This window comes from Symphodus melops (genome assembly GCF_947650265.1).
Source record: "Symphodus melops genome assembly, chromosome: 7".
NCBI lineage: Eukaryota > Metazoa > Chordata > Actinopteri > Labriformes > Labridae > Symphodus > Symphodus melops.
Genome location: NC_136697.1, coordinates 21,739,190 through 21,755,938, shown reverse-complemented (window position 1 = coordinate 21,755,938; position 16,749 = coordinate 21,739,190). Strand labels below are relative to the sequence as shown.

Here is a 16,749-nt window from a genome sequence, read left to right as displayed (position 1 = left end):
TTCAGTCAGTGTCTTGACCAAGGACACATAGATTTGTGGCTACAGAATCTGGGGGTCGAACCCCAGAGCCCTAAGGGAACAATACTGACCTCAAGATCAAGTGCAGGCCACAAAAGAAGAGAAGCTTCTTTTCATGCAAAGAATTCTTCTCGGTATTTATTTTTGTAGTATTGCAATCTTTTTTTTCTCCTTCAGACAATGCTTGATTTTTGCTCATAAGCAGGTATGACACCTGCATGAGGAACAAAGTCAAAATAGGAAAATGAGTCCAGGGGGCGACTTTAGTGGCATAGCAATGCTTTGATGGAAAAGTCCAACAACTACCAGAATATTTATCATTAGTGTTTGGTTGTTGCTCAGCCATAGCAGAACAACAGCTCTACTCTCAACTGTTTTCTTTTCTGACAAAAGCAGACTCAACCCCTGTTCGATTGTTCATCACTTTTGTTGTCGAGGGAGGTGGCATTGATCAGGTGGCATTCAGCCAATCACATTAAAAGGACTTCTGCGACTTGTGACGAGAGCCAGTCTAGCTCTATCGTGCTGTCCTATCGAAGTTTTGAAGAACTGGCTCTTAAAGTCACAGATGGCTGATGGGCACTGCAGAGCCCAAGGACAGAGCTACTGTACAGTAATGAATGTGGTGCTTGCCATTCAACGCAGATGTCCAAACTCTAAGCCGAGATCACAGAGACACTCAAGAGAAACGTAAAAAAGAAAATTAAACGCAACAGAGAGCAGATGCTGTTCATTCCAATCTGAATTTCGGTGGAGTACTTTACAGCAGCACAGCTACTATTCTGTCTGTGTCTTTGTGTTTGAAGGGCAAAGGCAGCAGGGACTTTGGCTTTTGAGAAAAACATCGACCAGAGAAAATCCATTTCAATTTGCCAAATGCCAGAGTAGGATTACTGACATTTAGCAACTGAAAATGTCCCTGACACTCAATAGTATATATAGCTCTGTAATAGAGCCTCACTCTCATTGGTAGTGATTACACACAGCATGACTGCTCACAGGGAGACATTTGGGTATATATGTCACCCACGCAATGCATCAGGGAATCTGACAGGATTAGATAAACAGACAGATGTAGAACATCATTGGCAGAAACAGACGTCCGACCTCAGCAGAGATTTTCCTAAAGGTGTTATTTGTAAAAAGGAAATGTGTCTGACAAGGAAGAGTCTCCTCAAGGCTGCCACAGTCAGAAAGCAGCAATGCACGCTGAATTCTCAAGTGGCTCAGCGGTAAAAAGGAATGTGTCGACGCTCAGCCCCGGAGAGGAAGGATGACGGCGGTGCTTTGAGGTCACAGACGCATTGTTCGAGCTGGCAAAGTTATTTACGTCTTCCTCGAAGACTTTCACTTTAGACAGATGCTTTTTACAATGAAACCATCGCTCATCTTTTCAGGAAACAGAGGACGACATGCCATAAAACAAACATTACAATTGAAGCTGAAGCAACTAGTCAGCTGACATTTATTTCTTTCCTGTGTAATTATTCAAATGACGGGATGATGAAAATGTCCAAATAGTGTTTTTTCTTGTTTGTTTTGCAAGTTGTCCAGAGATCGATCGTTCAACACACAAAGTTGTGAATGAAGCGATAAGTGCTGAGAATATATGACTTCTCTGCTCTGGTAGTAGTAAACTGCTATCTATCTATCTATCTATCTATCTATCTATCTATCTATCTATCTATCTATCTATCTATCTATCTATCTATCTATCTATCTATCTATCTATCTATCTATCTATCTATCTATCTATCTATCTATCTATCTATCTATCTAATCATCACACCTAAATGTGCTAACAGGGTTAGCAGATGACGTGTCTGTCTTCACTGGTTTCTCCTTGTGCTTAAAGTGCATGTGGTGAATGTGGTTGAACCCTAGACTGCGGTGATGAACAGACCAAGCCCGGGCGTCGCCACCCATCTGTTACTGCAGCCGCCATGCTGGAAATCCTGCAGCCTCACTCTCAGTCAACCTAGCGACAGGCTTGAGCTGAAGCTGAGGCGGGTTTTAATCCTCCTGACAAATTGCCACACCCCGACTGTCAGTCAGTTCAACGTTGTTATCAAAACAATTGAATTTATGCACCACAATTTCTTGTTTCCATAACGCACAATTACCCTGTTTCAGCAATAAGATGCTATGAGTCCATTTTAAGCCCAAGGAGGTTTACCACTTTAGCTCTAAAATAAACAGAATTCATCATTTTCTGGTTCAGAGCAACACACTTTTATAGCACGGAGCACAAATGCAATGACAGAATTTTATTAAAAATAAAGAAAATCTCAACACCAAAGCGGAAAAAAACATTGATGAAATCACCAGCATGACTTTTTTACCTGTTGAATACTTCTCCACTTGCTGCGTACTCTGACGTCACCTTTCAATCGCCCGTTTAAACAACATTTTTCCAACATTACATCCTGATTCCAGCTCCTCATGTGTGAATGTTTTCTGGTTTCTTTGTCGTATACTATCACAAACATAACGCTTAGTTTTCAGGGCTCAGAGACACTTTTGAACCAGTATCAAATGTTCCATAAACTTTGAAGAAAATGGTGGACAGGAAGTAAACCAGTCCACCACCCAGACAAGACAGGAAGAGAGTACACGACAGTCACTACCATGACTCATCTTCCTGAGCCGCACAACAGATATTAACGTTGGATTGGATAAAGGATGTGATTTATTTCACTTTTTTTTCCACTCGTGTGTCACGCTGAACATTCATGGCCTCAGATTATTTATGGAGGGAGAGAAAATCTGAGTCAAATGAATCCTCTTTGACCAAATCAGCTGAAATTTCTACGAGATTTCTGACCACAATCACATTCAAATGATTGACTTGTGCAGCTTTTCTTTTCTTTTTTTTTTTTTTGGCCTAATCCTCTTAGATTGTGGACGTTCACCTTAAGCACGAGAATCAGCATTGTAATACTTTTACACAATAAATAAATAGAACGAGTGAATCACGCTGGAAAATAAACAATGGAGCTTGCAGAGTTTATTCCATCAGAGAATCTTTGATGCCGCTTCAAGTCTGAGCGGATGTGAGACAGGATGGGATTCAGTGTGAGTGTGTGGGTTCGTGTTGGGGAAGGTGGCAGCAGTGTCTGAAATCGACAAGAAAAACAAAAACAGCAGCAACAAACCAGCAGGGAGATCGATAAGAAGACAAAAAAAACAAAAAAACAAATGTGGACGGAAAACAATCAGAAAACCACCGAGCAAAACAGTGTGACTCGACAAACGGTAGCGCAGAGCAACAGCAGGCCCCGACGAGCAGATGCAAATTACCCAGAGTGCATTGTGACACTTTTAACTGCTGCCTATTTCCTTTCTTCTTCACGACCACAACAACGGCGAGTTCAAGGATACAGGCGCAAAAGCAAATGAAGGATTATGTTTCATGACAAAACATTGACTGCACTTTATTAAATGCCCTCACGACACTGCCAGACTCTATTTGAATCTGTCAACCTCTTCAGCTCACAGAAGCAATGAGCCTCGCAGAGCTGGAGCCCAGAGCACTGCTGGGCCTCCACTGGGGATAATAACATTGGCACTGAAACCTTTTATTAGCTGGCCTGTTCAAGAGGCCTTTACTGAACAAAGCTGACTTCCACTGAGCCCATCCCTGCCTCCAGAACACAACCTGAGACTTCACAGAAACGTAAACCAAATAAGGTTTGTTTGTTTTTTCCCATCAGAGATACCTGCTGTCGTTCGTACTTCTGCAACCACATGAGGATAAATCCTCACATGTCATAGCAATAACTCGAGCTAAAAAGTCAGTCTGGAGGGAACAGGCGTGGCACGGGAAGCACAGTTGGACAACGCTAATGCAATTACAGGGATTTTCTGCTCGCTCGGACTCTTGGTTCAAGGGCGGAGCTCCAAAGAGCTCACAGAGAGCATTGGTCAGTCGAGCCTGGTCATGCAAAGTCACAGTTTGGAAAAGCAGCTGAGAAAATACAAGACTCTATGGCTCCTCTGCATTTCTGGTGGGTACAGCCTGGATCGACGCGAGCGATCTCAGAAAGGATTTTGCAAACATATTCCACTGACGTGATCAGCCAGTATTAAAGGATGTTACTTCTTACTGATCGAGTAGAATCAGGCGTTAGCAAGTTCACCTGCTAACACGCTGATCCATTACTACAGGTTTTAAGGAAAGGATGACGTGAAGATAACAAACCATAAAACCTGATAACAATGACAGAGCAAGACGAATATCAGTGCCAACAGTGTTTCCGCTGAGTCAGTTGAACTTTCAGTAATCCTGCTGTTGGTGTAGAGTTACTCTGCATTAGCTGAAGAGGTGAACCAGATCACAGTTGATCTCTGCGTGTACGTTACGTATCAACATTATCAAAGATGACGTGAGAAAAAACTATTTATCTTTCTAGATTTTAGCAACGAGGTTCTTCACAGAATGATTTTGGAAAAGCACAGAGGGCCGTTCTGGTTCATGGTGAAGAAATTGAGACAGATTGACAACCTGCATAAATATCCATTGATAAGCATGGAGATGCCTTTTGATTTGTAATATTCCTAAAAGGGTGGAGGAAATGATCGATTCTATGATGCATCACGATGCTTTATTGAATCGATTATTAACTAAATGGACTTGCCCAATTTCGGGTTACTGCTACGTAGGTACATGCGCAGTGTTTGTTCGAGGTCGAAAATGGGAAAGCAGCTGCAGCTGAGAAACTATTTATTAGTATTGTTCTGTCTTATCAGGAAGACTCTGAAAAAGGGGCAGATGTTTGTAGATGTTATTTGTTGCAAAGAGTTTGAACAAAAGGGTTTCATTTCACCTGATTGTTTGTATTGATGTGTAAACATGAACCATGCATAGAGCCAACACTGAGAAGCAACGCATCGAGCATCGTTTGATAATCGAATCGTGAGGTGACTGAGGAATCCCACCCCGACTCTAAACTACGAGATCGGTTTCACAACTACAAGTCAGATATAAGTCTTATATAAATACTGGCACCGTGAAGGAAGAACGCTTACGTGAACACCTCTTCTTTGACTTTATCCAGCCATAACGCAGCTAAACAGGTACAGGTCAGGGCCATTACTGGAGACAAACACATAAGCTCAGGTCTCTTCCTTACTGGTCTTTTCTAAGGGTTGATAGCCTGATGCCGTGAGGTCACACAATGGCCTTATTCTTTAACCTAAAGTCTCCAGTAAGTCTGTCGTCTGGTTTGTTAACATTTGGATGGAAATAAAGGAAATAGAAAGAAAACAAAACCCACCGTGTAATAAGAGATAATAAAAGAAATCTTGAAAACATAAAGTCATAGCTGAAAACACGGTTAAAGTAATTGCTTGAATGGAAAGGCGCATATCTAATCGATCAGTTATTTATCATTATCTATTCTTATCATATGATAGACTGTCTTACATCTATCTGAAGAATATATTTCAGGTTATTAATTGTTGAACAGACAAGAGGAGAAAGCTGAAGACTAGCCCTTGGGCTGCAATTATTTTAGAACTGACAGACCAAACAAAGGCTTGTTACTGTGCTCATACATTTCCTGTTTGCTACCCAAAATGTCCCTTCCTGGCACCCCAGGTTGTTCACACCTCACACACTGACTGAACAACATTTGGTCATTCCTTTACACCCGGACACGACATGATATCCATCTGGTATTTGTCATCTCTTGGATCATGTTCCCACCCAAAAATCAACATATCGTCCAGGAAACCATCAGGACCAGCTGTATGTATAACCACCAACGATCTGCCTTGTTGGCACAGATTCTGATGACGTTCACTCAGCCCTTATCTACGGGGGGAGTTCACAGCCGACTGGACAGGAAAGTGTTAAAACTCTGGTCTTAATCCTGAAATGGTGTTTGACCCTTTAATCCCTGAAGTGACGAGGACGTGTGTGTGCTGCAGGCAGCTCAGACGGGTCGGGGTTAAAAACAAACATTACGGCCTGCTGATTATCTACACTAAGACCACCCAGGTAATCACTGACATTAATACAAGACGCAGAAGAGAAGCTTTCAGACAACTGAACTCTAATCCAAGAAACTCTGGCCCCCAAAAGGGAGTGCAGTGTAAGATTTCTTTTGCTAGTTCTTCAAATAAATTCTATTTACTAAACATATGAGATAGATAGAAGTTCACCATAAAGACATGCCATTCTATCTGACCAAGGTGAGCAAAGGGAGGGTTACTTTAAATGTTTTGGGGACATCCTGAACCAAAGATTAGTGTTGGACTAAGCTCAAGCTAGATTCCTTTTTTTTCTCCAGATGAATTCTGTACAATTTCCTAATAATTTGCTCCATACATTCTCCTGTCACCTACTGTATGTCCAAACCAGCAGGAGACTGTTAGTGTTGGCCATCTTCTTTGGAAATACTCTGTTTGGGTAAGGGGAGGGGAGTTTCCTGTTAGAGCCTGAAAGTGGAGGAAGAGGACTCTTTCCACACAGCAGTCCGGCACGAATCAGTACAGTTTGGTTCGGTAAAGCCTGATCCCGTCTGCGTTTCCACAGCCACCCGTGCCCTATTTGGTAGGCGGCGTGTAAGCCGGATGCTAATAGCCGCGTCACATGATAGCAGCTAACCGCTAACTAATAAATTCAACAAAGGAGAATACGTGACACACACAAAACCAACGCTGGAAGACATCCAGCAGTTCATTTACTCTGTCACTGACATGTGACTCTTTATGACAAAACTCAATCCAGCTTTGCTTCAGAGAAGGCCGTGTGCCGCGAGGAGAAACAAACAGATGTAAACAATCGACTATGTATTTAAATGGCAGGGTGACACAACGACAGGTGGTATGAATGCAGACGCTGACCCAGAGGGAAGTTTAAATATCAGTCCTTTAATACAAAACGGGTTTGGTACACGGGAGGTCAATAGAGCAAACGAAACCCAGAGGAGCAGGCTAACAACGCTAACGAGGGACAGGTACGGTAATACACGAGATCAGACAAGAAAAACGCTCGGACTAGGTACTCAAAGGAACCACTACAAACTGGCGGCATGAGGGAAGACACATGAGGTTTAAAGAGGGCAGACATTCAGGGAGCACGAGACACAGGTGCAGGTAATTAGGGGAGGGGACTTGGCACACAAGGTGAACACAGGAGGAGGATCTGAAACAAAGAGACATGGGTGAGTAAAACAATAATAACGATGTAAATGTGACAAAGACAACACAAAACAACTTAACCCGGCTGACTCCTGTCACGCGGGAAGTGACAATTCTTTCGACCAATCAACAGACTGCAGTGTTTAACTCCACCTTTTCAGGTCGGCTCGATATCCTTGGCACCCCAACAGAAGGGTCCCAAAAAGTAGGATGGTATGGATCCGGTTATTTCGGGATCTTTCGCGCAAAAATGTGCGCCGTACCGAGACGAACCGAACCGCTCGGTGGAAACGGGGCGTTTGGTAACGTTGACTGTTTTCACCACAGCTTCTGTAAAGATGCATTTATTAAAAACAGTCCGACACGATACGAGACGCCAAACATAGTGGCTAATTATATGATAACGCACTTAAATCGCCCCTTTAAAGATAGAACTGTCAAATAGTCACCTATAAATACACTTTTAACTCATCCATTTGTCTTCTTCTTTTTGGTCACCATGAGGACACATGAAGTGGCGAAGGGTTGAGCCCTGTTTTTGCTTTTTATAGTTCATATTTGGCACCACGATCACGAGTCAGGACTACCATACATTACCATTATCGAGTTTTTTGTCCCACCCCTAGTACCCACAAAGGCAACAATCTACAGGTCACTGAGGTAAGCAGTAACAAGTAAACACTTACTGTAACAAAACAGAAAACGTAACAAAAGTAACATAAACAGTAAACAGTTCGGACGATGACTGCCGTGCTCACACATCAGCTCACTCATTAAAGCTGCTTTGTTCTCGGGGGCTAGCAGGGTAAAGTCCATTAAATGTAGGGGTCAGGATTACTACCTACAGTTCCTCTGGGTAACGTTCGGACAATTTTCCCATCTTGGTATAAAGCGTCAGTGGCCTTAACAGAATACCAAACCAAAATAACAAAATAAGGGACATACCCTGATTTTATCGCTGATGTGTTAAAATTGATCTTAAAATGGAGTTTTTAAATTTATCCCAAAAGATCGCTCTCATTTTCGGTGTTTTCACCCCGGACAAGAGGTCATGTTTCGGGATTCACTTTGTCTTGGGAGTCAAAAGCCTCTTAATTCACTAAAGGCTGAGCCTTGGATTTTGAAACAGGATTTTTCAATTGTTTGGACCCTTGAGGGCGTTAAATCTGGAGGCATGGGGCGATCATTCAGAAGCAGCTTCAGAGGATTTATGAAATTTGAAAAACTGCTGCAGAAATTTTAAAAAAAAGTCTTGGCTTAATCTCTGATTAAAACACCATTTCACAGGAAGAAAGAACACACACTCCACCTTTTTATCAAGTATTAGAAAAGTCATAACGCACATCATTTGGTATTAGAAGTCGCCTTCCTTTTGAATCAATTACAAAAACATCAAAAAGCAACAAAAAAAAATCCGCTCAGTTTCAGGCGCCGTCAGTGCAGGCAAAGAAAAGTTCTGTTTAAATGAAACGCAGCTTAATGTTCTCCTGTATTGATTTCACTGTGTTTGCACTTTCTGTCTGGGTGAACAAAGGCAGATTAATATCTTGACATAATTCCCTTCTACACAAGTATTGGCTCTGTCCTTTGTTTAAAGGTAATTAAAGTACGAAACCCTGACATTTTGGAAAGCTCCTCCGTGAATTCCTGTTCAGTAATAATGGCTCTTGTGCCCCAGAGCTTCTCTGTGAGTGACATGTCATTTTTTGCCACTGACCGTAACTGCAATTACAGCGTGGGACTTCATTTTATAGTCTGATAGATCACCTCTCTCATTTACTCTGGTTGTCGTTTCTTTGTGTTCTGTCCAAACAGAGGTGACGAGGGAAAAGAAAATGACCAGCGCTGGCAGCAGGGCTCCCTGAATTGGCAGAGTGGAACACGATTAAACCACCAAGGATTAGAGACTATACCTGTACAAAACAACCGACGACACATAGAGATCAAGTAAAGCCTTAAGTCCTCCCAGATGTTGGTAAGATTTCTTGTGTGAGCGGCGGCTCAGCCCGCTGGCCCAGTTAGATCGGCACGGCGATGGCTGCAGCAAGGTGGATTAACGCCAGATCTGGAGGGAGGTTATCACCCTTAGTTACCACTGTGAATAAGCTAGCCCTAACGCTAGCTTCCGCAGCAGTGTGTGTGTGTGTGTGTGTGTGTGTGTGTGTGTTGGACCAACAGATGTAGGTTACATTACCATAATAAAGAAGCCACATGTTTAAATGTCACTGTGTGTTCAGAGAAAAAGCTGACTAACAGTAAAGCTGAACACAGACTTTACACAGCAAACATTAAAACTGAAATTCTCTCAACTTTTGTCATCAGTATCATTTAAAAAATAATCACAGTAAAGGTAAAAACTGACACCAAATTGCATTTGAATAAAAATGTATCTGATACTGATGCATATCATATTTGTCAGTTAATCAGACACAATCACTATGTATTTATCTCGTCATATATCAATTAGCACAGATTTGTCATATCGTGATTTGGTTATCGCGATGTATCACACATTAATCGTATCGTCCTTTCATCGTGCCGCATCATATCGAGTGTTAACCTGTGATTTCCACAGCTTACCTTCCATTTTTCAGCTCATCCAGTTCGACTGTGTATTCATGCGGGACCACTAACTGAACTTTAACATTATACTCCCCTCTGGACTCAAACCCTCTTTTAGACTATCAGTTAATGATCTATCTATCTATCCTGGGATTCTATTCAAAAACAAGTTTTCCTCAGTATCCTAAACAGGCCTCAACTTTAAAACAGTCCCTTTGAAGAGATCCCGTGTGGAGACTTTAAAGTCGAGAAGACAGAGAGTGCAGCACAAAAGGAAGAAAGTTTGAACGCAACGCAAAGTCGCAGACTCAATCAACATCCTGCTGGTGCCCTGTGCTTTTCTCCAAAGTGTGACAGGGCGCTTTTTATCAGCCTGCCTTCTGCTGTAACACATTCACATGGGACAGGAGAGAGACTCAGAGGAGTGCTATTCATCCCTGAAACGACTAAGAACTGGGACACTCACTGCGTCCCCCACAGCTTTTACAACACGTCCCAGCACACAAACGGCTGTGTGATTGTGTGCCTGCTTGAATTAATATGAAGTCTTTTTTTTTTTGCTTGTATTTGTTCGCTTTCTGCTCGAATGTACGTGTCACAAAAACTTTCTTTGCCGGCCTTGTTCTGCCATATTTGGTTAGAAGTCAGAGCGGCTACGTGACGGAGAGCTCATCCAGAGCTGTTGTGACGGAGGACAACGGGCACAGCGCTTCACGCATGAACTCACTCCAATTACAACACAATCTGAACCCTGCATGTCACAGCTCTCCCTCTCTCTCTCTCTCTCTCCAGGCCTCTCGAACCCATCGTAAACACGAGCAAGGAGCGGGCCGAGTCACAAAAACTCTGTTGTCACAAAGTGTGTTCTTTGGGTTAAGAAAAGGCACTTTCATGTGAAGCTCAACAAACACTCTGCGGGGGACAGGAGGATTCAGAGAAAAGTTCTGATTCTGTTTCAGTTATTTAAGTCAAACTTTGCTGGTATAATTTCAAAACAGATTATATTAAATTATAGCAGGTTTCATGTAGCGAAAACTAAAATTTAATACAACTCTTTACAGCTTTTTGGGGCATTTTCATGTAAAAGTGAATTTTGTGATTTTCAAGAGTCCCACTTGAGGACATCTGAGGACACCTACGGACACATTTTTTTGTCACTATTACTAAACTGTTATTTTTCACAAGGTTTAATAACTCAGAATCAGTATCAGCTGTGTTAGCCAGGTATGTTTAACACACAGGGAATTTAACGGTGTACAAACTCAAGGAAGAAATGCATCAAGGTGACCTCTGGAAAACAACTGAAACATATCTAACGTTAAAAAAAATCGAATCTAAAATCAACGTGGTTCTCCAGGCAGCATGTTTCATGTATAACAAGATCGTGTTTCAGCATTTCATGCTTTCGAAACAATAGGAGCACAGATTATATTGTGTGTTATCGTACGGGTCACGTCAGCTTCCCTTCTAAACTCGCTGAGCAAGATCACGTGTTTTTGTTGAAGGTTTATAATACGACACGGTGACTGTCCGTGGTGTTTCCCTGCTTGTCTGCTGAAAAAGACTTTCATGACTCTTCAAAAAAACTGGAGAGGATTGATGATGTGATGAATGACTGACTATATTAATGAACTCATATTTCTACGCAGCTTGTTTCCTGCTTTCGTTCTGGTCTTTCAGAAGATTTGTGTTTGAACTTTAATGCTCTCAACTTGCTGCCTCTGCCTCCAGACGCGCTCTTTAAAACCTCTCCATGTTGTTAGTCGCTTCATTTAAATTCAAATCTGCCTTGAATTAAAGAACATGGTGAAAAAGAATATGCCCCTTAATGTGTAATCCGTCTGCTGCTGTTACCAGATGTTGAGGGGGGAAAAAAACTGGAGGACTTTATTTTCCATTTAGGTGCCAGTGAGCTACAAAAGAAGAAGGAGGAGAAGAAGAAAAAGGCCCAGCTGAGGTCTAAGTGGAGTTAGATGTTGTGAATTACATTATTCATTTTCAAATTCACTTTCCATTGCACTTTGGCCTATTTAGCTTAAAACGATGCGTTGACTTTTACAGATCAGTCAAGCATAGACAATGACTTTTTTGAAACTACACACCAGCGTCTCATTCTTCATAGAAAGTGCCGGCTAACCCGTCTGCACCTCGCAGCTCAGCAGACAACAAGAACGCGCTGGTGTCTTGTCATTTAAAGTCACAGCTCATTCGCTTCAGTCCATAAAATCAATCACTCAGTAATTTGTCCCCATTAATTACATTCTCCTTTCCTTAATGCTTTTGAGACTTAACAAAATATCGAGGTGTCAAAACGTGTGCGAGACGATCCCCTGTCTCAGAAAACAACAACAGGCTGGACGAGTTTGTGACAATATTTTGACAAAGACTTTGTGTGGGTGACGGATGATTGACAGGAGCGCCTTTAAATGGATGTAAATGTCAACTTAGCTAATCAAAATACAGCCTGACAACAGCAGTTACAACAGTCTGACAGATGTTTCCAGCACACTTGAATAAAGCCTCAGCACACACGGATCAATGCCATTTAGTGTTCCTGTGCTATGGATTAGGGATCAGGCATTTATCAACAGGTCCAATCACAATCAAACTCGGTTAATATGAGATTATTGAGGGGTTATAGCAGACATCATTTTAGATAAGTTCTATCCACTAAGGAGTTCCCTGAGAACTAGAAACAATGAGGACTTTTTTTTTTGTCTGCATTTGCACCGCCATGATACCTACTTTAAAGCAGGAGCTGTGAAGGTTCCTCGAAACTGAAATGGTTAAAAGTTCGTGCATTGAGGAAGGACTAAAAAAGGAAGAGGGTTCAAACAGTTCCTATTAAAAAGTTCCTGCGGTCTGAAAACACTTTTAGCTGCGAGTGTTTCAACCTCAAAAAGGAAGTTTTACACAGAAGAACAGACTGGTGACCAGTAAAGAACACGCAAACAACACGTTTAGCATCATCATAATGCTTCCACACTCATGCAAACAAAGCACTTAAGCTCCAGCGTCATTCGCTTAAAACTATAATTAACTCAAATGATGATGTCAGATTGTGCTTTTAAGGCATGTAATGAGCATTTTATTCCTTTTTTCTATCTAAAAAAAAAAAGCAAACAACAAACTGATTACTCAAGAAAACAACTTCTAAAAGGTCAACAATAAAAAATCTCATTTCAGTGCACGTATTAAGAGCAAACTTTTCTTTTCAATGTAGCACAACGAAGCATCAACAGCTCAGCAGGCCACAATATAAGAATACTGGCAGAATAAAATACACTCTAAACAAGCACATCATCAAATTACATAAGTCAGGAAATATCTGATCCAAGAGTTTATTAAAAAAAAAGAGAATTATTTGAGTCAGCAGTAAAGGTACAGTATGTGTTTGGTTCTTGTGATACGTTGTGCTGCAAACTCATTTACCCAACCTCATACATTTACAGTGGAGCTGCCTTATTGTGAGGCCAACTTAGACACCTTCGCCTCGTGTAGTAAGTGTAGGAAAGCGAGCGCTTTACATACACAAATGAGTGTGAAGGGACATTTTCTTTGCATGCCATTTTGCCTATGTTTCCACAAGACTGTGTTTGTATGTGATTCTTTTGACAGATTTTTTGGGGGTTTGATCACATGGTGTGGCAGTGACACAGGTGTGTGTGTGTGTGTGTGTGTGTGAGCATACTGCATGTGTGCCTTTTAAAGACTTGCACACACACTTTCACTGTCCACCAGATCTGACACGATTAGTCAATTAGTCTATTAACAGAAAATCTAACATCATCGCCTCCGGTCATTCTGTGGCTCTGCTGCCTCCGAAATCAATCATGTGAAGCTTTTTTTCTTTTGGTACCTTAATGAAATGTCTTTGTTTTTTCTGATCAAACAAAGAGTTGTACAATGTGATTATAAATGAACTATTGATCATTAATTCATTGCCAAAGTCACTTCTCAAGCACCGAAGTGAAAAACTTTTTGGTTACAGCCTCTCAAATGTTTTCGGTTTTATATAAGACTGAAGACTTTGTCGTGAACAGAACCAGCAGTTTGAAGGCTCGACCGTTACTCCTAACAAGTGAAATAGACGTTTCACTATTTTCTGACTTTAACACAGCTTAAATATTACTTCATATAATGAGAAATGAAGCAATAAATAGAACGGATCATACAGCTCAAATGTTCATCAGTCGACTCTCGAGTGAGAGGAATGGCTGTTGATTGTGTTTGTTGGTTTAATATGAAGGACTGTTGGCTGGAGATAACAAGCGGTAACTGTAGACAATGTCAACTCAATTCAAATTTTAAACATTTTATCGCCAAAAGTTTTGGTCAAGTAAAGTAGAAAATGCATTGCCATCACTAATGTGAGGGGATTTCACTTTGTTATAAAATCAATACTGATGACTCTTTATAACCTACAAAGGCAAACATGCAGCATCAGCAACAACCCTATTTCTAAATCGTAATTGTCAAAGTTTTCAACCGCTGTTGGAAGGTAGACGAGATGATTGACAGCATGCTGGAGGAAACATTTTCAACGGAGCGTATTCACAGAGATAGAAGGGCATATGATGAGTACAAAAACTAAGAAAAGTTCTTAACAGGAGCTTTAAGAGAAAACCTTGAGACGTCACCATGAACTCTCTAAAACTGACATGTTCAATGTTTTCTAACATGCAATCTAGAGAAAATGAGATGTTAATGTCTGACAGTGAAGGTGCACAATGCTTACAGGTGTGCTGACCTTTAGTGAGACACCACAAATCTCAGCTATTAACTGCAATAAAAAAAAGGATGATACACCTGAGGAACTTTGTATTCATTTTCTCCTCATCTGTTCTCTATAGGTCAGAATGTGTACAAGTCCTGACTTCATATCAACACCTAAACATGGCATAAAGGATGATGGGAGCACAGCTGGCTGGCCTGCATCAGCCTGCTAGTCCCCACGAGCTAAAAACCCCCCACAAAAAAACCCCCCCACACAAACATGATGTGAATACCAACAAACACGAGGGGCCTCCATGGCTTTTCCTTCATGTGCACGAGCGGACACTCATCCAGACTCCCCTGAAAGGAGCCCCAGAAAAGAAAAGAAAAAAGACAGGCAGACAGACAGCGGAGGAGGGTTAATTACCTCCACGGAGCATCCACACAACCCACAGCTTCACTGGCTCACATTTCACCTCACATCTGCATCAAATGTACCAGCCCGTCTCTTTGTGCAGGGGGCTCTTTATGAGATTTCCCCCCCTCATTTCCTCTCTTTTTCGCCAGTGATACATGGGGAAAAAAACCCTCTCTTACCTTACACATCCAGGCCATTCTTATTTCTGCGCAGACAATGGTGGAGCGCTTGTTTTCGTAAGCCCTCTAAACGCTGCTCGCCGCGTCTGTTTTCTACAAGCTTCTGTTCACGTCCTCATCACGAGAGGAGAAGCTCATACGGTGCGGTTGAATACGGAGGTCGGCTCCATAAATATTGGAGTGTACCGTTATTCGGCTCCTCTCTCGGGTTTTTTTTTTTCCCATGGAGCTGCTGGGACCTGGGCCGACGCTGCTCTGCTACTGGCCGGCGCAGACGCACAGCCCCGCCCACGCACGCGTCACGTGACCACAGCTGATTTCCTGACTTCTGCTCGTTTGAGAAGAAGCTGCAGGTTAACAAGAGGTAGAGACCCTTAATCTGTCTTTTATGGCTAAAATATCCTAAAATACATATTAACAGGTAAGCACAAAATATCATGCCGTTATCATCACGTGCGTTTAGATCTGCCTTTTGTATTTCTATACAATCAAATTAACTACTTAAACTTGTTATTGTGAGATAAATAATATCAACATATAAGTTATAATAAAACCATCAGAACAAGTTATTGTATAAAAAGTCTTATTTTAAAGCAAGACAATCTGATAAAAATACAAATAAGTTTAGCAAACAATCAAATTTAAATGTAATGTAAGTCTTGTACATATTAGTCACATGATCACTTGTACTCATATAGATAATCTTTGCAGAATGATTTTTTTTAACGTCATAACATTATAGTTTAATGACAGAATGTAAATGATGCCTACTTTAGCAAACAAGTTATCCTCTTTGGTCAATAATATGTTAGTAATTGGACACAGATCTTGGTCTTCTATACTTTGGTATTGTAATAACATTTTCCATCACAGAAAAACATGATTTGACTCAACACAAACTAGATGAAGATGTTTTGAGAGATACTGTGTTTGATAAAAGGAAAAAAAGCTTTTTTGAGATGTCTCCAAAGATGATGTCTCAGCAAGATGTTCTTTCAGGAATTTCAGGAACAAGATACATAATGTTGTAATCATTATGGAAAGAAGATGTGCCATAAGACATTTATATTGATTCCGCAATTGTGTAATCTCCCAGCCTGTGAATTCACATTAGAAAGAACATTGGGGAGCTCTGCATACACACACAGTCAGACATACAGCACACATACACACAGTGCTGCGCTCCCCCTCTGGCTCTGCAGGTCCCGTCTCACCCCTGTAACGCTGCTGTTACCTCCGAAGACAGTACAGCCCTGGGACATTCAGAATGAAGGTGGAAAAACACCACAGCGGCATAAATGTGACACCATGGAAGGGCCTTTAGTAAAGGATCTCATTGTCCTGTGTGCTAATGAAAAAAAAAAAAAACTACCTTGCATTTAGTTGCTATGTGTATATGGTGTCAGCTGTATTTCTGAAAGGACCCTCATCGTAGTGTATAAACATTATCTGCTTTGGTGAGGGGGACAGTCAAGAGATAACCTAAGGTCCACTGGAGATATGTTTACTTTGTAATGAATTCACATACTTAAGTGTTGCAGAGAACAAAATGATGTATGGAAAACCTTTCCAGGGATCCTAATAGAAACTGTAAAACTTGTTGTTTTAGGTGTTTTCAGAGTTGGAAAAAAACAGCAAACAGGGGGGACTCATGTTTTCTGTATCTGGTTATCATGCTCTGGGTCACAGGAAGACTACAGAGGCTGCCAC

At 41.4% G+C, this 16,749-nt stretch overlaps 1 protein-coding gene across 1 annotated transcript in view; it reads right to left on the bottom strand.

Annotated features, from left to right (window-relative positions):
- The window catches only part of st6galnac3 (ST6 (alpha-N-acetyl-neuraminyl-2,3-beta-galactosyl-1,3)-N-acetylgalactosaminide alpha-2,6-sialyltransferase 3), a 70,235-nt gene extending 54,948 nt beyond the window's left edge, over nucleotides 1–15,287 (bottom strand). Inside the window, exon 1 of the mRNA XM_079349002.1 lies at nucleotides 15,040–15,287. Coding sequence (XP_079205128.1) covers nucleotides 15,040–15,057 — 18 coding nt within the window. The 5' untranslated portion in view covers nucleotides 15,058–15,287. The remainder of the gene's footprint in view (nucleotides 1–15,039) is intronic.
- Between the last annotated feature and the right edge of the window lie 1,462 nt (nucleotides 15,288–16,749).